This window comes from Chiloscyllium punctatum, chromosome 6, assembly GCF_047496795.1.
Source record: "Chiloscyllium punctatum isolate Juve2018m chromosome 6, sChiPun1.3, whole genome shotgun sequence".
NCBI classification, from domain to species: Eukaryota; Metazoa; Chordata; class Chondrichthyes; order Orectolobiformes; family Hemiscylliidae; genus Chiloscyllium; species Chiloscyllium punctatum.
The window spans coordinates 74,607,654-74,632,316 of NC_092744.1; the positions used below are offsets into that span (position 1 = coordinate 74,607,654).

The following is a 24,663-nucleotide window of genomic DNA, read 5'->3' on the forward strand; positions in this document are numbered from 1 at the left end:
CCACAATCTGTAACCTCATGGCCCAATATATCCTTCACTCTGCCATTGTTATCAAGCCTGGAGATCAATCCTGATTCAGTGACGAGTGCATGAGGGTATGCCAAGACCAGCAAAAGGAACGCCTAATAATGAGATTTCAAACTGGTGAAGCTGCAAATAGGAATACACATGAGTCATTTAGCATAGACAATATACAATAAATAGGGTTAAGAGATGCTCATAACTGAAAGATCAGATCTAAACTCTTCTGTGCTGTAACATCCAGAAATAATGACAGATAATTAATTAACGCACTGGAGGAGGAGACAGACAGACACTCCACAAATATCCCCACTCTCAATAATGGGTTGACCCAGTGCATCAGTGCAAAAGATAAGGCTGAAGCATTTGCAACAATCTCCAGCAAGAAGTACCACATGGATAGTCCATCTCAGCCTCCTCTCGAGGTCTCCAGCACTACAGATACCAGTCTTCAGCCAATTCAATTCAGTCAGTGTGATATCAAGAAATGGTTGAAGACACAGGACACTTTAAAGGTTATGACCCCTGATAGCTTTCCAGCAAAAGCACTAATGACTGGCGCTCTAGAACTAACCACTCAATCAAAGAAGGTGGTCCAGTTACAAGATTGGCATCCAGCAGCAAATGGAAAATTGCCAAAGTATGATCTGTCTATAAAAGTCACAATGAATCCAACCTAGATAATTACAGCTCCATCGTCTACTGTCAAACATCAGCCAAGTTTTAGAAGCAGTCATCAGCAGTTAATGCTCAACAATAACCTGCTCACTGACATACAGTTTGGTTCTGCTAGGACCACTGAGTTCCTGATCTCATTACAGCCTTGGTTCAAGCATAGATAAAAGAGCTGAATTCTAGAGGTGAGGTGAGAGTGACTCAGCATTTCACTGAGTATGGCATCAAGGGGCCTCAGCAAAATTGGAATGAATGGCTATCAGGAGAAAACTCTCCAAAGGATGGAGTCATACAAAACACAATGGAAGATGGTTGTGAGTATTGGAGGTCAGCTCCAGGAAATCTCTACAGATATTCTTCAGGGAGTGTCCTAGGCCCAACCATCTTTAACTCTTCATCAATGAAGCTCCCTCCATCATAAGATCAGAAATAGAAATATTCACTGAGAATTGGATGATATTTAGCACCATTTGTGACAGCTCAGATAGTGAAGCAACTTATTCATGTTCATATGCAGCAAAGTCTGGACCATATCCAGGCTCAAAATGGCAAGTGACAAGTAACATTTGCATCACATAATTACCAGACAATGACTATTTAAAACAAGATTCTATGTAACTGTGATCCTTTGATGTCCAATGGCCAAATCACTGCTCACTTCTGCTGTTAACATTCCAGGAGGCTACCATTAACCAGAAAGTGAACTGGATTAGCTATATAAATACTGTGACAACAAGAACAAGTCAGAAACTGAGAATTTGAGTGCTGTTGTAGCTGCACCCATCCAGGCAAATGGGGGCTATTTGCAGCAGGTCACTCACTTCCTGTCTCTCCGTCACTTGTCCATTACAAGACACAAGCCAGAAATGTGATGGAATAGTCCTCATTTGCCTGGATGGGTGCAACTCCAAAAGCACTCAAGAAGCTCAGGACAAAGCTTGAACTGGAATCCTCTCCACCACACTCCATGTTCACTCATTTCACCACTGACATACAGTATGTCTCAGCTCTAAGATGCATTGCAGTGACTCAGCAAGTCTCCTCTGACTGCACCTTCAAAACTCTCGTAAACTACCACCTAGAAGGACAAGGGCAGTGGTGCAATGGGATCCCCGCCATGCGTAAGTTCCTTTCTAATCTTAATTTGGAACTTTATTGCCATTCCTTCAATGTCTCTGGGTCAACATCTTGGAACTCCCTTCTCACATTGCCCCCAAGACTGCAGAGTTTCAAGTAGGTATCTCAGCACCAGGATTAATAAAGACAGAAAATAAACACTCACTTAGCGAATGATGTCCTCATTCTACAAGCAAAAACAATTATTCTTTGGATAAATAAAATTTGAATGCCTGCAAGTCTCACAATGTTAATAAAAATGGACAAAAGCAGTTCTGCTTCTTTTGTGTTAATGTCATTACAAATATTCAAAATAGATTTCCAAAATAAATTACTGTACAACATTGGAAACCACCAATTGGCAGTGTCATAGTTTCTAAAGCCTGGTTTAGCAAGATGTAAAAATAGCCACTATCACAAAGAAGCAGATGAAGCCTCAGCAAAAACTACTGATTAAATTAACTAGCTACCTCAAGGAAAAGGTTGGTCTCATCTGGTCTTCATCTTTTATTGTGCTGTTTATGAGACAGCCAAAATTGACAGACACCCAAATTTTTAACTCTTTTCTTTCAAGTACTGCATAGCCTGTTGTGCATTTCTTGTATTTTCTTTAATTAGATTTAACAATGTATATGAGCTTCTTTGTCCATTGTTAGTCCTGCTTGCCCTTTTCCACCAAGTCACCTCTGAACAGAGTGATATGCATTGTTCCACAACCTCCACCAGCCTTAGTGGAAAATCTGGTGTCATTCCAGTTAAAGGGTGATTCAGAACAGACGAGTGCTGCTGAACAAAGAGCACTAGCCAAAAATAATTAACTGCACCAACATGCATTCTTCATTCAAATGTGACTGACACTTTGTGAAAGGAGTAACCTGGCAGACTAGATCAACCAACCTTCACAGAAACCATCTGATACTAAATCATTGGTACCCAGTTTGGGGCAGGCTCCATTATTAGTGGATGGTGAATTAGTTACATGGAGATAAGATGTCCAAGAGATCTTGAAAATTGCACTCACAGTTGCTCAACCAGACCACAATTATTTATGGAGAGCCATCATACTCTCAAGATTGTGTGGCTATTAAATATTTAAATGGATATTTTCAAATGGTGTAATGAGTTGCATTTATTTACAGTTGTTTCAAGTTATGCAGACTGGTACAATACAGTTTTTAAACTTTCCACAGTTCCTGTTACTTATTTTGATTAAGTCATTCTTTAAAAAAAATCTGATTGTCTTTGCTGGAATATGTTTCAACATAGTTGTTTGGTCGAATCTAAAATCTTTTCTCACCCTCTGCTCTTGCAATAAACTTTCATTGAAGGGCTTCTGCCCGAAACGTCGATTCTCCTCCTCCTTGGATGCTGCCTGACCTGCTGCGTTTTTCCAGCAACACATTTTTAAGCTCTGATCTCCAGCATCTGCAGTCCTCACTTTCTCCTATTTCATTTTGCCCACTCAAGTTCTAAGTTCCCATTTTCTTACATCTCTGAGAAATTGTGCAGTATCTTACATTTTCAAGGGTGTTTTAGTCTACTTCCACTGTTCAGATAAGAGGCTAATTTAAGACATATTGTCTCTTGATTTGAATGAAGATTAATGCAGATTAGAATGTGTCAAATTCATTGCTGCCTTAAATTTGTGCTTTCAATTGTAAATGTTATATCAGTCAGACAAACTGCTTTTTCAGCGTATATGTTAAATATCAGACATTTTCCATACACGTATGATTTGACTTATAATCAATATTATAATCAAATATCAAACGCAATCCAGTTTTACTTGTCAGTCCACTTGTCTGTAACCATATTTCTACATGTTATTTCTACATGTCTGAAATAACACAACTACAGCTTGTGATTGTATATTACTTTAAACAGAAGGAATATTCAGCACGAGTTCATCAGTAAGCATCTGTAAATGTAACATAGACTTAGTGAGTTTTGTTAATTTCTCACCCACGTGTATATACACAAGAATTGTACAAGATGTCTAACCTAATATAACCTCATCAAAAATCTGCAAAACGCCACTACATATTTCTGTTCAAAAATAAGTAAAAGGTTGCATATCAGAGTCTTGCCATCAGTACAGATTTTAGTAGGTGATTAAAAGTAGTGAATTAAAGCCATGAGGAAATGGAGGGATTCCAGAAGCACTGATTTCAGATGAAATATATACCAAAAAAGTGAATGGAGTTAAACTTAATTATCTAAAATTTAAGGCAGGTAGCGTGGATATTTTACTAATTTATTATTAGAAGCTTTGGTATTGTATCAGATATCAAATGTCACAATATGTGTAAAAGAAGAAACTAATTGCCACCAGACCTTGAATGAGAAGGTTAATGTCTCTTGTTCTATCAATTCCCCACCCTAAACAATGCATAATAATAAGTTATGAGTTACTTCCTTCTTCTCCAATCCAGTCAATCATTTATTTTCTCTCTGCTCCCGTTGCCCTGATTTTATAGCCACCTTGCTGGTACAGTTTGCTGGGCATTGATTGTCTTCTGCAGGTTATTACAGCTGAGAGAAGAACTGTTCCTCAGCAAGTTTGCAAAGCATGTTAATTTACTTGTAACAATTGTGCACAAAGTGTAATGCTTGCTAAGATGGCACCACTCATCCCATACTTCCCCAAGTCACCACCATTTCAAAATTCTGTTGGCACATGATTCTGAATAGCTGTGAGAAATAAGCAGACTTTCCCAATATTGTATCTTCATTCCCTAGTTAATGGTGTCACATGTATTTATGCCACAGTAACAATCATGATTTCTGGCACATAACAGATGACAGCTGGGGCACTGAAGCATAGCAAACTCCACACGTACTTCTATCAACATTCTTTACATGCTACACGTCTAAGAGTACTACTATGTACAACAGGTTCAATGTCACACAAATTGCAGTCGCCATGACTACCCCCCAGCCAACTTTAGATAAAGTTGATAAGGAGATAAGCAGTATATCTAAAAAAAACTCTCAGATTCGGTTCTCATAAAACACTAGAATTGAAATATTGGTCAACAATTTCTACAGTATGAGAAGAGTTGCTGATTACTTGGACCATCATTAGCAATCATGAATCAGCTTGCAATGTGATGCATTTGCACATGCTAAAAACTACATGCATGCTATGTAATTATGTAGGCAAAAGAAACTTGTACATACATTGCACATTTTCATGAGAAAAAGGGGTCATAGAGACTGCTAATCTTTGTTGCATTCCCATGCATTACCGTGCCTAATTAGAATCTACCTGCTTGGTCTGAGCACTAAGTTTGATAATAATTGTTCTTGCTGAATCTCCATCTCAAACTTGATTCAACCAATCAACATCTTCTTTACATGTTGTAGGAATTAGTATCCCTTTCTCCAGTTCTGTTCCTTTCATCCTAGTTGGAGTCACTGCAAAAATTGGCTCCTCTTACCAATATTTAACTTCTGTACTACCAAATTTCTTACCAATGTACTACCAAGTGAAAGATATTGCATTGCTAGTTTTCACTTTAGTGTTGGTCATTGGCCTGAACCATATACATTTGAAAGCAGAAATTGATAGACAGCAGGGGGGAGACAGTTTTGTAGTAGTAATGTCATTGAATTAGTAATCCAAAGGCCCAGATATGGTTCTGGGAGCATGGGTTCAAATCCACCATGACAGTTGGTCAGTTTGAATTCAATTTTAAATGTGAAATGTGAAGTTAGTTGCAGTAAATGTAATCATGAAACAGTTCATTCCATCAAGAAATTAAATCTGTAATTCTTATCTGGTCTGGACTAGATATGATTCCAAATCCACAGAAATATGGTTGACTTTGAAATGTCCAGCAATCCATTCAATACAAGTTCAATTCGAGATGGACCACAACTATTAGCATTGCCAGTGATGCCCACATTAAATAAAAGAATACAATAAACTGAATGGTTACTTAAAGCACAAAGAATCACGTTGATTGTAGGGCTGTTTTCTATACCATCAGATATATTATGTAAACAGCTATTGGAAAATCCTGGACTGATTGCTTTAGGTAATATCTTGCTCTCATAAAAATTAACCATTTTAAGTCTTGAGTAAATTACATTACATCAGAATATATCCTGTGTGTTCCTATTCATTTGGATGCGTGTTGGCACTTCAAGGATTAGAACATGAGAACATAAAAATTAGGAGTAGTCATACACCATATGGTCTCATAAACCTACTCTGGCACAGAAAGTGGTTGAGATCAAAACATTGAATGTTTTCAAGAAGGTGTTAGTTCGTGTTCTTAGAACGAAAGGGCACAAAGGGTATGAGGTGAAAGCAGGAACAGAGTTCTGAGTTGGATGATCAGCTATGATCATACTGAGTAGCACAGTAAGCTAGAAGGGCTGAATCACCTACTCTTGTTCCTATTTTCTAAGTTTCTATGTTGCAACATGGTCATGGCTGATTTTTTTTGCCTGATCCTCACTCATCCTCCCACTTCCTTAATCCCTTCATTCCCAAGAGATGAGAAATCTATTAATCCATACCTTCAATAGTGGAACATCCACGAGCCTTGGGAAACCTTAGGACAGACAATTTTTCTCATCTCAGTCTTAAATGAATGACCCATTATGCTAAGACTGTGCATTTTTCTAGATTCCCCAGTTCAGAGACATGTCCTTCCAGCATCTACCCTGGCAACTCTTTCAGAATTTTGTCTCTTTCATTGAGATCACCTCATATTCCTTGAGACCTCACTGTACCAACTCCAAGGCAAATATATGCTTCTTTAGGTATGGAGATCAAAACTTTATATTTCCATTCTTGGTCTCAGCACAGGCCAATACATTTGTAGCAAGATTCTTCTGTGAGTACCTTTGCCAAAGAAAGCATATCATTTCCCTTCCCAATTGTTTTTTGTTTCACTCACACCACAAAATGTGTCCATCATTACTTTAATTATGAGAAATGAAACAATATCTTGAATAAAACCCAAAAGCACTGCGGATACTGTTAATCAGAAACAAAAACAGAAATTGCTGGAAAAGCTCAGTATGTCTGGCAGCATCTGTGGAGAGAAATCATAGTTAACATTTCAGGTCAAGTGACCCTTTCACAGAACTTGAATCATTGATTAGAATTTTAAAAATCTAAATATTGCAGTAATAATAATTGGTGGTTACAACTGGTAGCATAAGGAATAAAATATTTCTGGATAAAACAGATCTATTCTAACCTTATTACTATTTATCTAACCATATATTTCAGCCAAGAACTTTTTCTGTTTATATTCTTGGACTCATTGTAAATCAAAGTCCCTGGCATATATATGCTTTCTGTCATTGATGTAGAAATTTGTAGAGCTATGTTTTCTTCCTTATGGAACAGCAATACACTGACCAAATGATGATTCCCGAAGGCAGTGCTAAACACCCCCAACTTTCTCATCACCAACATATCTTACTCCGTATTTGGCTCATTGAAAATTTATCATCCAATCGATAATACATATTTGTGTAGAAGTTTTATACTTAAATTTTTCAATATCGAACAAACAGGACTTTCTGATAAAATGAATAAAGTAAAACAGAAAGTTCAGATAAAGGGCCTAATCTAAAGATATGATAGGAAACATAAACGATTACATTCCTAATTGGGAGCAGCAACTTACTAGAAAATGCACCATTAGTCTTTAACTACTTAATTCTTTATTTGAAAAATGAATATGTAACCTTGTTGAACATTCTTAATTCAGTTTTCAATTTGGTGATTATAATGTAAATGGAAAATAAGTAATTCTATGTAGATTTATGGACAAAATAGCTATTAAAAGCCACATAAAGGACAAGTCAAATTTTAAAGATGGATATTTTCAATAATTTTGTCAAATTGTTATGAATCTAAGGTAATTATTTCATATTTTAAGGTGGGTGTGGGCACGTAAAACAAAGGAGAGCTGGCCAGCCCATTGGCACATGGTACAAAGTGTGTTGTGAGGAGGATGTAAAACATTTTTGGAAGAATTTGGGCAGGTTTAGTGATTGCAAGAACATTGCAATAGAACATATTGTGGAAAAATGTAGGGTTATCCAGAAATAATGTGTAGGGTATTTTTAAATGGTGAGAAGTTGGAAAGCGTAGCTGTGTAAGGGATTTGAGTATCCTTGTCAATAACTCTCTGAAGCATAACGTGATGGTGCAGCAAGCTATTCAGAAGGCTAATGGAATGGTGACCTTTATTGCAAGAACATTGAGTACAGGAGTCATGACTTCTTGAAGCAATTGTATTGGAGCATGATTAGACCGCACATGGACTTATTATATACTCTGGCAACAAGCCTGAGCCTTAATGGATGACACTGAGCATTTAAACTCTCCCACCTGGTGGGAGAAACTGGAATTGAGGAATAAATGTAAGACCATAAGACCATAAGAAATAAGAAAAGGAGTAGGCCTTTCGGTCCCTCAAGCCTGCTTCACCATTCATTAAGGCCATTGTTGATTTGACATTCCTCACGTCCACTTACTTATCATTGCCTGATAACTCGTAATTCCCTTCATGATCAATGGTTTGTCTATCTCAGCCTTAAATATACACAAGGACTCTACCTCCACAGCTCACAGTTCCAAAGACTCTCAACCTTCTGAGAAAAGAAATTTCACCACATAGCAATCTTTAATCGGCATCACTATATTCTGAGACTATGCCCTCTGGTCCTAGACTCAGCCATGAAAGGAAACATTGTCTCAGCATTTACCCTATCAAAGCTCTGAGGAATCCAATATGTTTCACTTAGATCACCTCTCATTGTTCCACAGATGATTTGACCCGTTGCCTTTACAAACCCACTGCCCAGCAACGATGGGTGGTGGAGCATAAGAGAAAAGGACAAAACAACATTATTGGCCACTTTGAGCTTTGGCCATGGAACAACAGGGATGATTATAAGCGTAAATGTAGATTTTGGACTGTGATTTTAAATGGATACTCCCATGCTAAAAGCAAAAGAAGATTTCAACTTTGTATTGAATGAGCCTTATGCTTCCTAGAGTGTCAGCAGGATTTCTGCAGGTACCTGTGTAAATTGGAAATAATGCTAATAAAAAAAATTCTGATAAGACCTTAGAGAAAGAGACAGGCAGGACAGCAAGATAACATTGGTAAGGAAAGAGACAACACCATCTAGGGCAAAATTAATTACGTCCCATCATATCAAGGTATGATCTAGAATGGACACATCTTTGTTGTTTTGTTTGTATGAAGGATTTGAATCTGGATAATGAGATGTTTGCAGTATAAAGATGCTCAACTTTTCTGTAGTCTTCAGAGTTTTGTTTCCTTTTTTAAAACTGAGATGAATCTTTTTGTGTCACTTGAATAAAATGATTGTAAAAGCTATACTCAGTCTCCAGTTATTGTTGGATTAATTAAGCAATGAAGGTAACAAAATGTTTATAAATCTTACTGAAATCTTTGCCGAAAACAAGAGGGGATTTTCCCTTATTGAGTATCACAATCTCTGAATAAGGGATTGTCTGTTTGGAACTGAGATGAGGAGAAAATTCTTCATTCTAAAGGCTGCAAATGTTTGGAGTTCTATACTCACAGAGAGTTCTTGGTGCTCAGCTCCGAGGTTAATAGATTTTTGGGTACTTAAAGGGAATTACGGGAAATGGAAATGGGAACACTATCAGCAGGTAGAAGATAAGCCATGATCTTTTGATGACTTCCTCTGGCTCCTATGTTTTATGTCTTCATAACCATCCCAAAAATGTATACAATACATATAAACAATGTTTTTAAATTTCCTCCCACAACCTGCAATAATTTATTTGCTAATTTCTGTTCGGCACAGGGCAAAGCATCAGTATGAAAGTCACCGCTTCAATGCAGAAATTTAGAAGTGACAAATCAAATCTTAGTGATAATTAATTAATTCAAAAAGAAAAGGATTTCTTTGTAATTCTGACACAGAGAAACTCAAATTGCTAAGTCAAAACAAGCTCACTGTAGCTTTAATTATGTTGAGCTTCTATCAAAACTTAATATTATTTTTAAATTTATTTAAGTGAAATGGTGACATAAATTCTGCAGGATTTTGGTTCAAACTATTTACACATTCATTCTGGCCCTCATCCAGGTTGCTTCTTTCTTTAGTATTTGTTCTCATTCCAAATTTCTTAGTTTCAAAATGACAGCAACTTTTGAAACAACAGTCATTTCAAGTGAATGTTTTATTACTTACTGATATTTTTCCTTTCTCAGGGCTTTTCTCCTCTTCCTTGTGATTACAGTTCTCTTTAACTGGTATGAATCCGCATTTAGTCTGCAATACAAATAGCTTCTTTCCAGAAGGTGAAGGAAGGGAAGGTGAGCTAGAAAATGAGGCAAAGCAAAGATCTCCTTGATGTGAAAGGGACTTCTTACAACTTTTGGAGTTTTCTACTTGATGGCCATAGTTTTGCAGACCTGAGCAGACAGACTTGGAGAGAGGCAGATAGGAATGTTGAGAAGGTGCATATGCATTTTCACTTAGACTGGTAATACAATGATTCCTCTTGGGACACGTAAGTGCAGTTGTTCCACAAGGGATGATTTCATGTTGCAGTTCATCAGAGTGATTGCGTTCATCCAAACATAGGGTCCATGTGCTTTCTTTTTCTGAAACTGCAGCATTATTGCATTGCCTTGTTTTACTTGACACTGGTTTCTCTTTAGGTTCACCATTCACAGACCAAGATTGACTACCTGTGATAGAGGGTAATATGTTCCTAATTTTACAAGATGATTCCATTCCAATAAGATCAGAGTTTAGAAGAGAAATTTCTTCTTTTATCTTCTTATTGACATCCTGTGCAGAATTACTTCGAACCTCATTTGTTTCCTTACCTCTTCGGTCAGTAAATTTAGTACCTGTGAGTCTAACATTTTTGTCTTGTTCATTCTGTTGACCAACTTGCAATGCAAGAAGTAATGGACAGTCTTCCATGGCAGCCTCATTACAGAACTGACCAGCATCTCGGCTGTTCATCTTCAAGGATGCCATATGATTCACACAATCTTCCAGCAGCTGAGACACATAAACATCTGCTTCTAGTGGCCTTGAATTGTTGAAATTACTCTGATAATCTTTCCTTGGTCCTAACTGACAATCTTTTTTACTCAATTTGCCCAAAAGTTCAGCGGTGTTATGGGTGCTGACCAAAGCAAAACAGGAAGAACACAGAATTACCTCAGCAAGATTGGAATCCACTGATTTCCTACAGCTTGGGCAAAGACTGTTTTTATTCACTTCCACTACTATCAGCGATTTTGGTGCTATTTTAGCCTCTCCTGTTGAAACTGTCATGCTGGTTAGCTCCCTGTGTGGTTGTGTTGTCAATAATGCCTGCTTTTTTAGCAAAGTAACTGGAGCAACTTGACCTGCAGTGTTACGATTACTCTGTAAGAGCATAGGATCACCATACCGTGACATCAACTTTGTTGCCGAGGAAACATTGTCATTAGTTGATTTAACAAATGGACAAATACCTGTTTGATCATCAAGATTTATTTTGGGTTCGCTTGTTCCATTCTGTCTCATTGCTGAGATCTTGCTCAGATCGCTGGTGCTATTTCCTTCTATTGCTCTCTCTGTATCAGTGCAGGAAACTGAATGACCAACTGACATGTTTGCTGAACTGGTTCTGTCAGTCCTTGATGGCCCATGACTTTCGATCTTATTTTGAACATTGATGCCAAAAACATTTGTTTCTGTCTTTTGCCTAAGCCAGTTTACAAGGCCCATTGCCAATGAAAGTTCAGTATCACAAAGCTTCAGCAAGCATTCTTTACCTTTCCAACTGCCCTGGAAGAATTCATGGCTGTTGACATCCACAGTAGGAGATGGAGCCATGTTTTCTTCAGCTCCTACATAAAAACTGTACATGGACAAAGGAGTTTGGGGTTGAGCCAGAGCATGTTGTAATGTGGACACATCTTCATCTAAGATAGGGCTTATGCTGGGCTCCTCAGGGTCAGAAAATAGTTCATAGAGGGCATCCCCACTGTAACTGTCTCTGGGAAATTGTCGGTTCACACATGGGCTTTGTGCACTTTTGTTCTCATCCTCTTCTTGCCCTGGAGAAAATGAATCATAGTATCCCTCATCACTGGTTGATGTTGATTCCTGATGGTCACTCTGTGGTGTTCCCAGATCCACAGAAGCATCTAAGTTCTTCTCAGACTCCTCAACCTCTTCTTTCTCTGTGATTTTTTGAAATTCTAAAGGTGAAAGCGTTAACTGTTCATCCCCAGTCTTAAGTGCTGCAGAGTCTGCACGTCCTTCATTTGTGGTTGGCTCCTGAATGTTTTGAGGTGCTGCATCAGAGTTTTCCATATTTTTCCAAAACCCATTTAGTTCTAGGCCATCTGTCTGTCCTGGTGATGCAAGCTGTTCCCCTCCACCTTGGAAAGATCCATTGGAGGGTGTCTGTTTATCTTCACACCTTTCGGTTGCACGTTTATAGCTGTGACCAGTCTCCAGTTGGTCAGCATTTTCTTCATCAGCAAAGATCTCACCACAGCCGGTGAGGGAATCAAAGCTCTTTAAAGAAGCAACATCTTCACAGAGCGTGCTGCTACATTCATGAGATGAATCTGAGGGTGGGTCACTATCAGTAAAGTACTGCGCCAAAGAATCACCAGCATGAGTTAAAATCTTTGAACTTTTGTATATGCCTTTATGAGGTCTTAATGTCACTCTACCACCAAATAATTTAGAGTCTGGTTTATGGACCTTGGTTCCTATGGAGGGTACTTTCTCCTGCCTGTTTCTCCTCATGGTAAATAAACCCCTTAAGCCCCTTTTGGGTTTTCTCAGTGAAAGCCGCCTATTTGTAATACAATTTGCAATTGATGGTAATGATTGAGTGGAAGGACTTGGAAGCTCAAGTCTTGAATGGTTAGATTGGGACGAGACCCTTCTTTCTCGCAGCCTATTCAAAACAAAAGGCTCAGAGGTAATTGCCATTTCAGAGAAATTTATGCTGTTAATAATTCTATCTTTATTTTTATCAAGACATGTTATTATCTTATTATCTTGGGATTTATCCAATTGACTATATTCTGTATCTTGTGCCATAGATAGAACGCAGTCATGTGTTTTGCTTTTTCGTACAGACCTCTGCAGATTCCAAAATCCTTGTTGGTCTCCTTCTTTATCTCTTTGTACAGAGGTGCTAGTAACACTGCGAGCTTGCCCTGATTTTAAGAATAGTTTCTTCACTTTTTCATCCTTGCAGCTGCCTCCAGTCATAACTGAATATTTATTGAGTGATCTTCGCTCAAAGTCGATATCAATGAAGGTCTCTGCATTTCTGACAGCCTGTTGCAGGCTGTATTTCCGAAAATTTCTTGATCTTCTTGGATCCATTGCCACAGGTCACAAATGTTCTGCTAAAAAGAGAAATGTGTTATTCACACGATTCAAACTCACTTTTTCATATGTGTGATCATCTTCATTCTTGATTAAGCAAATATGTATTTGACAATTTGTTTATACAATTAGCAAGATGAGGAATAGAGCCATGAGTGAATCGAGTAGTGGGAGAAAAAAGAAGGATCAGGTGCAGCGTGGGACATGGAGGGTTGGATCAAATGATGGAGAAAAGGCAGATCAGGTGAAGAGCAGGCAAAGGAGAGCATAGAGGAATTACCTAGCCAAATCTCCAGTTTCTCAGAGATTAAGTTGCCATCCCCTATGATGGGGATTCTGCAGAGACCCCTTGTACAACTCACACCTAGGTTGGTCATGTAAAATCCAGGCTGTTATTCCCTCTATCTCATAGGTTATAACCAAAGGTCAAGACTTCGGCAAATCTTTGGCAAAGGTTCTAAAATGGACATGACAAGAATTTTTTTTTCACAGAGAGAATTGTTGAGATATGTAGCACTCTACCTGAAAGGTTGGTGGTAAGTGATTCCATAAAAAGTTTAGGCGGCAGTTTTAACGTTTCGATTCTGATATGATTCTTGAAGGCTCGAAAGTGAATTCTGTTCCTCTCTTTATAAATGTTGCCTGACCTTCTGCTTTTCTCATACATTTTCTGGATTTCTTACAGTCTTCCAGCATGTGCAGTCATTTCCTTCTATTAGAAGGTCATTGGGCATGTATTTTAGGACGAGGAACTTGGAGGATTAGAGGCAAAAAGCTGAATGAGATACCAAGCACAACAGCTTTTTTCAAAAAGCAGACATTAAAGATAATGTTTTTGTCTCGCAATAATAAAATATCTCAGATTGAAAGGCAGATTCTATAATTCTAGGGGATGAGTCAATTGCAGTTAACAAGGGAAGTTAAGGAGAGCATTCATTGAAAGATAAACAGGCATTATGTTAAAGATTAGTGGGAAAACAGAGGGTTAAGAAATTTTTTAAAAGACAAGAAAACATGACTAAACAATTACTAAAAGGTGAAAATAAATATTGAAGGTAAACTTGCAAATAGTATCAAGATGGATAGCAAGAGTTCTTTAACTATATGATAAAGAAGAGAAAGGCCAAAATGAACATAGGTCTCCTAAAGAATGAGTTGAGGAAATAATAATGGGGAGACAGGAATGGAAATGGGATTGAATACAGACTTTGTGTCAGTCTTCGTGGTAGAAGACAATAATAACATTCCAAAAATACTAAAACAAATAAGGACAGAAAGAGGAGAGGAAATGAATATATAACTATCACTAAAGGAAATGTAGTAAGGATATGAGCTGATGTTGCCTGAAGCTGATACAATGTATCCTAGCATATTAAAAGAATAGCTACCAAGATAGTGAACCTACTGGCAATTTTCTTCCCAGAATCCTCATGTCATGGAAAAGTATTGGAGGACTGAAGGACTGCCAGTGTGACAAGCCTTATTGAAAAAGGGGAAGAGACAAAAATCAGGTGCTAAATTTAAGCCAGTTAGCTCACTATCTATCATTGAGAAAGTCTAGTATAAAGGATGAGCAGAGAATTTAAAAATACATCATTCTTAATAAATTTGTTAGAATTACTTGAGAAAGCAACAAGTAGGATAGATAAGGGGGAACGTAGATATAATATATTTGTATTTGTAGAAGGTGTTTGATAGGGTACCAGACCATAGGCTGCTTAATAAGATAAGAGCCCATAATGTTGGAGTTGGTATATCAGCAAGACAAAGAATATTCTAATTAATAGAAGAGAGGGAATTAGGGTAAAGGAGTCATTTTCAGGATGGTAACTTATAACTAGTGGTGAACCACAGGGATGAGTGCCAGAACCACTATTGTTTACAATATATTTTACTGACTTGGATGAGGAAAGTGAGTACTGTATAGCCAAGGTTGCAGATGACACAAATATAGCTGGGAAAGCAAGTGATGAGGATGATATAACGATTCGACAAAGAGATATAGACAAATTAAGTGAGTGGGCAAAAACTGATAGAAGGAATATAATGTGGGAAAATGTGAGGTTATGCACATTGACAGGAGAATAGATGAACTGAATTTTATTTAAATGGAATAAAAAACTGCAGAAATCTACAGCACCCATGGATTTGGGAGTTCCCATGCATAAATCATCAAAAAGCTAGCATCCAAGTTCAAAGGGTAATAGGGAACGCAAATCAAATATTGGCCTTTATTTCAAAGGCGACTGAGAAAGAAAATAGTAATTTCTTGGTATAACTGTACAAGACACTGATTAAACCACACCTCAAATAGTGTGAACAGTTTTGGTACTCTTATCTAAGGAAATATGTATTGAAATTGGAAGCAGTACAGAGAAGATTCATTTGGATTATCTCATTATGGAGGGACTATCTTATGAGAAGAGGTTGAGTAGGTTTGAACTCATTGGAGTTTAGAAGAATGAGAGGTAATGTTATTAAAACATACAAGATCCTAAGGAGGGACATGACAGGATAGGTGCAGAGAAGTTGTCTCCCCTTGTGGGAGAGTTTGAACCAGAGGACTTAATTTCAGCACATGACGTCTTCCAGTTCAGACAGAGATGAGGAATCATTTCTTCTCTCGAAAAGTAGTAAATCTGTGGAACTTTTTTAACACAGAGAGCTGTAAGGGTTGGCTGATTAAGTATATTCATGGTTGAGACAGACACATTTTTCATCAATACGGGAATCAAGGATTATAATGAAAAGGCACAAAAGTGGAATTAAGGGTTATTAGATTGAATGACACAGCAGACTCATAGAGTCATAGAGATGTACAGCACAGAAACAGACCCTTCTGTACAACCCGTCCATGCCGACCAGATATCCCAACTCAATCTAGTCCCACCTGCAAGCACCTGGCCCATATCCCTCCAAACCCTTCCTATTCATATACCCATCCAAATGCCTCTTAAATGTTGCAATTGTACCAGCCTCCACCACATCCTCTGGCAGCTCATTCCATACACGTACCACCCTCTGCATGAAAAAGTTGCCCCTTGGGTCTCTTTTATATCTTTCCCCTCTCATCCTAAACCTATACCCTCTAGTTCTAGATTCCCTGACCCCAAGGAAAAGACTTTGCCTATTTATCCTATCCATGCCCCTCATAATTTTGTAAACCTCTATAAGGTCACCCCTCAGCCTCCGACGCTCCAGAGAAAACAGCCCCAGCCTGTTCAGCCTCTCCCTGTAGTTCAGATCCTCCAACCCTGGCAACATCCTTGTAAATCTTTTCTGAACCCTTTCAAGTTTCACAACATCTTTCCAACAGGAAGGAGACCAGAATTGCACGCAATATTCCAACAGTGGCCTAGCCAATGTCCTGTACAGCTGCAACAGGACCTCCCAACTCCTGTACTCAATACTCTGACCAATAAAGGAAAGCATACCAAACGCCCTCTTCACGATCCTATCTACCTGCGACTCCACTTTCAAGGAGCTGTGAACCTGCACTCCAAGGTCTCTTTGTTCAGCAACACTCCCTAGGACCTTGCCATTAAATGTATAAGTCCTGCTAAGATTTGCTTTCCCAAAATGCAGCACCTCGCATTTAGCTGAACTAAACGCCATCTGCCACTTCTCAGCCCAAAGGCCCATCTGGTCAAGATCCTGTTGTAATCTGAGGTAACCCTCTTCACTGTCCTCTACGCCTCCAACTTTGGTGTCATCTGCAAACTGTACCTCTTATGCTCGCATCAAAATCATTTATGTAAATGACAAAAAGTAGAGGGCCCAGCACCGATCCTTGTGGCACTCCACTGGTCACAGGCCTCCAGTCTAAAAAACAACCCTCCACCACCACCCTCTGTCTTCTACCTTTGAGCCAGTTCTGTATCCAAATGGCTAGTTCTCCCTGTATTCCATGAGATCTAACCTTGCTAATCAGTCTCCCATGGGGAACCTTGTCGAATGCCTTACTGAAGTCCATATAGATCACATCTACTGCTCTGCCCTCATCAATCTTCTTTGCTACTTCATCCAAAAACTCAATCAAGTTTGTGAGACATGATTTCTCATACACAAAGCCATGTTGACTATCCCAAATCAGTCCTTGCCTTTCCAAATACATGTACATCCTGTCCCTCAGGATTCCCTCCAACAACTTGCCCACCACCGAGTCAGGCTCACTGATCTATAGTTCCCTGGCTTGTCCTTACCACCGTTCTTAAACAGTGGCACCACGTTTGCAGACTCAATGGGTGAAATGGCCTACTCTGGCTTCTATGTCATACAGTCTTCTCTTAATAATTGTTATGCAATATATAGTTGATTAACTGCAGCAATAACAACAACTTGCATTTTTGTACTGCCAGTAATATATTAAAAGCCTAAGGAGAAGAGATTATCAAACAACATTTAACACTGAGCCACCTGCAAGAATTAAGTATAGATGGACAAAAGATTAGTAAAAACAGTTTATTTTAAAGAGGAGGAGAAAGGGTGAACAGGTGTAATGGCTTTGGGAGACAATCCCATAACTTGGAGTTTAGGTAACCGTAGGCATAGCCAATCAACAGTGGAGCAAAGAATTCGATATGGTGCATGTTTATAGCATAGGCAGCAACGTTTAGATGAGCTCAAGCTTATGAAGGGTGCAAGATGAGATGCCAATTGGGAGAATATTGGAGTAGTTGAGGCTAAATATAATGAAGGGATAGACAAAGGTTTCACCAGAATCTGATTTTAAACTAGGATGAAGATGAAGTGAAAAACCGAATACTACAGCTTATAACCAATGACCAACTCTTTAGTCGCATCTGGTATAATATCTACTGTATAATATAGCATTACCATGGGGTTTTTTTCAGATTAGATTACCTCATATAAAGACAATTTGAAATCCTAGAATCACATTACATAAAAGCATGTAAGGAGATCATTTGATCATGAAATTAATGTTGGTTTTGGTTTCCATGGATATGACACCAACTCCAACACCCCATCTTGCTTGCCCCTTGAATCATTAACATTTTTCTTTTTTAAACAAATATCTAACTTTCTTTCAAAATGTTATGGACTCAGATTCACTGAGACTTTATCAAGGAGTTCAATATTTTAATTACTCATAGTATAAGCATTCTTTCAAGCCTTCCTTAAAATTAATTATTTTAAAATTTTATACTGTTTTTATCGCCCTCCTTATCTGTGAAAACAATTTACCATTATTTGTACATAGCTTTTCATAATCTTGAGCAAATGTATCAGATCATTCTGAACTTTTAAAGACTATAACTTTGGCCATAAACCTATGTCATGTGCTACTTGTTCCCCAAAATCTGAGCACTCTAATTGTTGTGGTTTTTATTTATCAATGATTTGCTGTCTGGAAAATTCCTATTCTATCACTCTTGACAATTGTAACTGTTAAATAATCTGCCAGTTTAGAACTGTTCAAGTTTTCATTTCTTGTCTTCTTTACCACTCAGTTTTGAATCAATGCCACATTATTGCTGATACCCTTTCATCAAGAGTCATATTATGTTAGCTTTTAACTCTCGAACCTAGATTAAATCCTGAATGTTGAACTGAAAGCCTCCTCAGCTTACATAATAGATATCCTACCTCAGTCACCCAAATCCCTACCCAGATGACATACTGCTTTCCTGGCATCCTTGTAGACCTGCCACACTACTTACCTGGCACCCTACCCTCCTACCCATCTGGCACTCTAGCTTCCCAATACTCTAACATCACACTTGACTTATGTACTTACTGTTTGACAGCAGATGTTAAAGTGTCAGGCTCTTTAAATGTCCAGATACTGCATCTGACCGCTATGAGAAAGGGATATGCTTTATGTCACTGTGGCATTGCTGCACTACAAGAGCATTGTCAGAATGGAAGTACAGCTCTGCATTTCTGAGGGAGCCCTCATCAGATTCTCCTCTCAGAAATAGAAAGGTCCCTCTTTTCATAAAAGGAGAGAAGAGTGACAATCTGTACGAAATTGCCACTCACTGGCAAAAGCAGCCCAGTATTTCTCCATTTATTCCATCACCATTCGGAAAACATCGATCAGGTTATCCGCCCAACATGGCAACATTCTGGTAAACATCATTTCAAAAGCATTTACATCTTTCCAGATGTGTGGTGCATGAATTATCCACAATATTTTTAGTTCATATCTCTCCAGTCTTTACCTCTATGTTCAGTTATGAATAAATCCAAGAAGCCCTGTATTTTAGCCTCTTGCTGAAACTTCGGGGGGGGGGGTTAAACTAATTTGGCAGGGGGATAGGATCCGGACTTGTAGTCCAGCAAGTAGGTTAGCTGTTTTTCAGGATGTCCAAGAATGTAGAGAGGCTGTGGGGGAGGTCGCATTGACAGGGAATACTTGCGGACACAGAGATGGGTTCAAGTGTGTATACTTCAACACAAGGAGTATCAGAAATAAGGTGGGTGAACTTAGGCATGGATCAGTATTTGGGACTACGATGTTGTGGCCATCACGGAACCGTGGATAGAAGAGGGACAGAAATGGTTGTTGGAGGTTCCTGGTTACAGATGTTTCAGTAAGATTAGGGGGAGTGGTTAAAAAAAGGAGGGGGATGGTGTTGCTAATTAGAAATGGTATAACGGCTGCAGAAAGGCAGTTCGAGGGGGATCTGCCTTTGGAGGGAGTATGGGCTGAATTCAGAAGTAGGAAAGGAGCAGTCACCTTGTTGGGTGTTTACTAAAGGCCCCCCAATAGCAGCAGAGATATGGAGAAACAGATTGGGAAACAGATTTTGGAAAGATGCAGAAGCCACAGGGTAGTAGTCATGGGCGATTTCAACTTCCCAAATATTGATTGGAAACTCTTTAGATCAAGTAGATTGGACGGGGCGGTGTTTGTGCAGTGTGTCCAGGAAGCTTTTCTAACTCAGTATGTAGATTGTCCGACCAGAGGGGAGGCCATATTGGATTTGGTACTTGGTAACGAACCGGAACAAGTGATGGGCTTGTTAGTGGGTGAGCATTTTGGTGGTAGTGACCACAATTCTGTGACTTTCACCTTGGTTATGGAGAGAGATAGGTGCGTGCAACAGAGCAGGTTTTACAATTGGGGGAAGGGTAAATACGATGCTGCAAGACAGGATCTGAGGAGCATAAATTGGGAGCATAGGCTGTCAGGGAAGGATGTCGTTGAAATGTGGAACTTTTTCAAGGAACAGATACGACGTGTCCTTGATATGTATGTACCTGTCAGGCAGGAAAGAAATGGTCGTATGAGGGAACCTTGGTTGACGAGGGAGGTTGAATGTCTTGTAAGGAGGAAGAAGGAGGCTTACATAAGGTTGAGGAAACAAGGTTCAGACAGAGCGTTGGAGGAATACAGGATAGCCAGGAGGGAGCTGAAGAAAGGGATTAGGAGAGCTAAGAGAGGGCATGAAAAATCTTTGGCAGGTAGGATCAAGGATAACCTCAAAGCCTTTTATGCATATGTGAGAAACATGAGAATGATGAGAACGAGGGTAGGTCCGATCAAAGACAGTAGTGGGAGACTGTGTATTGAGTCGGAAGAGATAGGAGAGGTCTTGAATGAGTACTTTTATTCAGTATTTACAAATGAGAAGGACCATATTGTTGAAGAGGAGAGTATGAAACAGACTGGTAAGCTAGAGGAGATACTTGTTAGGAAGGAAGATGTGTTGGGCATTTTGAAAAACTTGAGGATAGACAAGTCCCCCAGGCCTGAAGGGATATATCCTAGGATTATGTGGGAAGCAAGAGAGGAAATTGTAGAGCCGTTGGCAATGATCTTTTCGTCTTCCCTGTTAATGGGGATGGTGCCAGGGGACTGAAAAGTGGCGAATCTTGTGCCCCTGTTCAAAAAAAGGAATAGGGATAACCCTGGGAATTACAGCCAGTTAGTCTTACTTCGGTGGTAGGCAAAGTAATGGAAAGGGTACTGAGGGATAGGATTTATGAGTATCTGGAAAGACACTGCTTGATTAGGGTCGCCAGCACGGATTTGTGAAGGGTAGGTCTTGCCTTACAAGTCTTATTGAATTCTTTGAGGAGGTGACCAAGCATGTGGATCAGGGTAGAGCAGTGGATGTAGTGTACATGGATTTTAGTAAGGCATTTGATAAAGTTCCCCATGGTAGGCTTATGCGGAAAGTCAGGAGGCATGGGATAGTGGGAAGATTGGCCAGTTAGACAGAGAACTGGCTAACCAGTTGTAGTCAGAGAGTGGTGGTAGATGGTAAATATTCAGCCTGGAGCCCAGTTACAAACGGTGTTCCGCAGGGATCAGTTCTGGGTCCTCTGCTGTTTGTAATTTTTATTAATGACTTGGAAGAGGGAGTCGAAGGGTGGGTCAGTAAATTTGCAGACAATACGAAGATTGGTGGAATTGTGGATAGTGAGGAGGGCTATTGTCGGCTGCAAAGGGACTTAGATATGATGCAGAGCTGGGCTGAGGAGTGGCAGATGGAGTTCAACCCTGTCAAGCGTGAGGTTGTTCATTTTGGAAGGACAAATAAGAATACGGAATACAGGGTTAATGGTAGGGTTCTTAGTAAGGTGGAGGAGCAGAGGGATCTTGGGGTCTATGTTAATAGATCTTTGAATGTTGCCCACTCAGGTGGATAGAGCTTATAAGAAGGCCTATGGTGTATTAGCGTTCATTAGCAGAGGGATTGAATTCAAGAGTCATGAGGTGATGTTGCAGCTGTATTGGACCTTGGTAAGGCACATTTGGAGTACTGTGTGCAGTTCTGGTCCCTCATTTTAGGAAAGATGTGGAAGCTTTGGAGAGGGTGCAGAGGAGATTTACCAGGATGTTGCCTGGAATGGAGAATAGGTCATACGAGGATAGGTTGAGATTGCTTGGCCTTTTCTCATTGGAACGGCGAAGGATGAGGGGTGACTTGATAGAGGTTTATAAGATGATCGGGGAATAGATAGAGTAGACAGTCAGAGACTTTTCCCCGGGTACAACAGAGTGTTACAAGGGGACATAAATTTAAGGTGAAGGGTGGAAGGTATGGGGGGGATGTCAGGGGTAGGTTATTTACCCAGAGAGTGGTGGGAGCATGGAATGTGCTGCCTGTGGGAGTGGCAGAGTCAGAATCATTGGCGACCTTTAAGCGGCAATTGGATAGTACATGGATAGGTGCTTAAGATAGGACAAATGTTCGGCACAACATCATGGGCCGAAGGGCCTGTTCTGTGCTGTTTTGTTCTATGTTCTATATGTTGCGAACTTGCCTGCCACCTTAAATGGCACAAGGGTTCTCTGTCTGTCTGAATTTTATGAAATGTGCCACAGTATACTGGCTTTCCATATTAGCACTCCAAAAGTATATCACTTCATACTTCTCCAAAGTTAACTCAATCTGACCAGATATTGTCTGTTTCTCTGTACTGTCTATGTCATACTGGTATGAATGTTTTTTACTATTGTGCTATTTTGTCAAGATTTGTTGAAACTTTATACTGATGTCCCAACAACTAATTCTGCTACATCCAGTAATAATATTGATCTATATATAATACTGTGTATATATAGAGCTGTATTCTGTGGGTGTTCAGATATAAACTCAAGAAGCATTTAGCAAGACGCTGTGTAAATATTCAGTTAATCACTATTCAGTTAATCAAACTGGATTAACAAAGATGCAAAAACACAGTGGTGATTCCCTGTTTTAGAGGAGAGGTTTTTACAATAAATTTGACTTTAAGTTCAATAAATATCATAAACTTCTTTAGCAGCCATGATTAATGGAGTGCTTTCTATGGTTGGGTTTTGTGTAAAAGATCGTCTCATGAATAGTCCAACCCGCTACACCTCCATCCGCAATGACCAGGGCCTCCAAGCCCTCCGTTTCTTCCTCTCCTGACGTCCCCAACAGTACCCTTCCACCGACACTCTCATTCGTTTGGCCGAACTGGTTCTCACCCTTAACAATTTCTCCTTCGAATCCTCCCACTTCCTCCAAACCAAAGGGGTAGCCATGGGCACACGTATGGGCTCCAGCTATGCCTGTCTCTTTGTTGGCTACGTAGAACAGTCGATCTTCTGTAATTACACCGGCACCACTCCCCACCTCTTCCTCCGCTACATTGATGACTGCATTGGCGCCACCTCGTGCTCCCGCAAGGAGGTTGAGCAATTCATCAACTTCAACACATTCCACCCTGACCTTAAATTTACCTGGACCATCTCTGACATCTCCCTCCCCTTCCTGGACCTCTCCATCTCCATTAATGACGACCGACTTGACACTGACATTTTTTACAAACCCACCAACTCCCACAGCTACCTGGATTACACCTCTTCCCACCCTACATCCTGCAAAAATGCAATCCCGTATTCCCAATTCCTCCGCAGTATCTGCTCCCAGGAGGACCAGTTCCACCACAGAACACACCAGATGGCTTCCTTCTTTAGAAACCGCAATTTCCCTTCCCACGTGGTTAAAGATGCCCTCCAACGCATCTCGTCCACATCCCGCACCTCTGCCCTCAGACCCCACCCCTCCAACCGTATTAAGGACGAACCCCCCTGGTGCTCACCTTCCAGCCTACCAACCTTCGCATAAACCAAATCATCCGCCGAGATTTCTACCACCTCCAAACAGACCCCACCAACAGGGATATATTTCCCTCCTCACCCCTTTCCACCTTCCGCAAAGACCGTTCCCTCTGTGACTATCTGGTCAGGTCCATGCCCCCCTACAACCCACCCTCCCATCCTGGCACCTTCCCCTGCCACCGCAGGAATTGCAAAACCTGCGCCCACATCTCCTCCCTCACCTCCATCCAAGGCCCTAAAGGAGCCTTCCACATCCATCAAAGTTTTACCTTCACTTCCACCGATATCATTTATTGTATCCGTTGCTCCCGATGCGGTCTCCTCTACATTGGGGAGACTGGACGCCTCCTCGCAGAGCGCTTTAGGGAACATCTCCGGGACACCCGCACCAATCAACCACACCGCCCTGTGGCCCAATATTTCAACTCCCCCTCCCACTCTGCCAAGGACATGGAGGTCCTGGGCCTCCTTCACCGCCGCTCCCTCACCACCAAACGCCTGGAGGAAGAACACCTCATCTTCTGCCTCGGAACACTTCAACCCCAGGGCATCAATGTGGACTTCAACAATTTCCTCATTTCCTCTTCCCTCACATCACCCCAGTTCCAAACTTCCAGCTCAGCACTATCCCCATGACTTGTTCTACCTGCTTATCTTCTTTTCCACCTATCCGCTCCACCCTCCTTCCTGACCTATCACCTTCATCCCCTCCCCCACTCACCTATTGTACTCTATGCTACTTTCTCCCCACCCCCACCCTCCTCTCACTTATCTCTCCATCCTTCAGGCTCTCTGCCTGTATTCCTGATGAAGGGCTTTTGCCCAAAACGTCGATTTTACTGCTCCTCGGATGCTGCCTGAACTGCTGTGCTCTTCCAGCACCACTA

General features: G+C 40.2%; 1 protein-coding gene across 8 annotated transcripts in view; it reads right to left on the reverse strand.

Annotated features, from left to right (window-relative positions):
• amer3 (APC membrane recruitment protein 3) overlaps positions 1-24,663 on the reverse strand; it is a 147,633-nt gene that overhangs the window by 104,483 nt on the left and 18,487 nt on the right. For 5 of the 8 annotated variants that reach the window (XM_072572919.1, XM_072572925.1, XM_072572920.1 and 2 more), the window contains exon 2: positions 10,039-13,229. In XM_072572919.1, the coding sequence (XP_072429020.1) occupies positions 10,039-13,206 (3,168 nt within the window). In that variant the 5' untranslated portion in view covers positions 13,207-13,229. The remainder of the gene's footprint in view (positions 1-10,038; positions 13,230-24,663) is intronic. The other 3 variants (XM_072572922.1, XM_072572923.1, XM_072572921.1) reach the window with 1 other exon arrangement.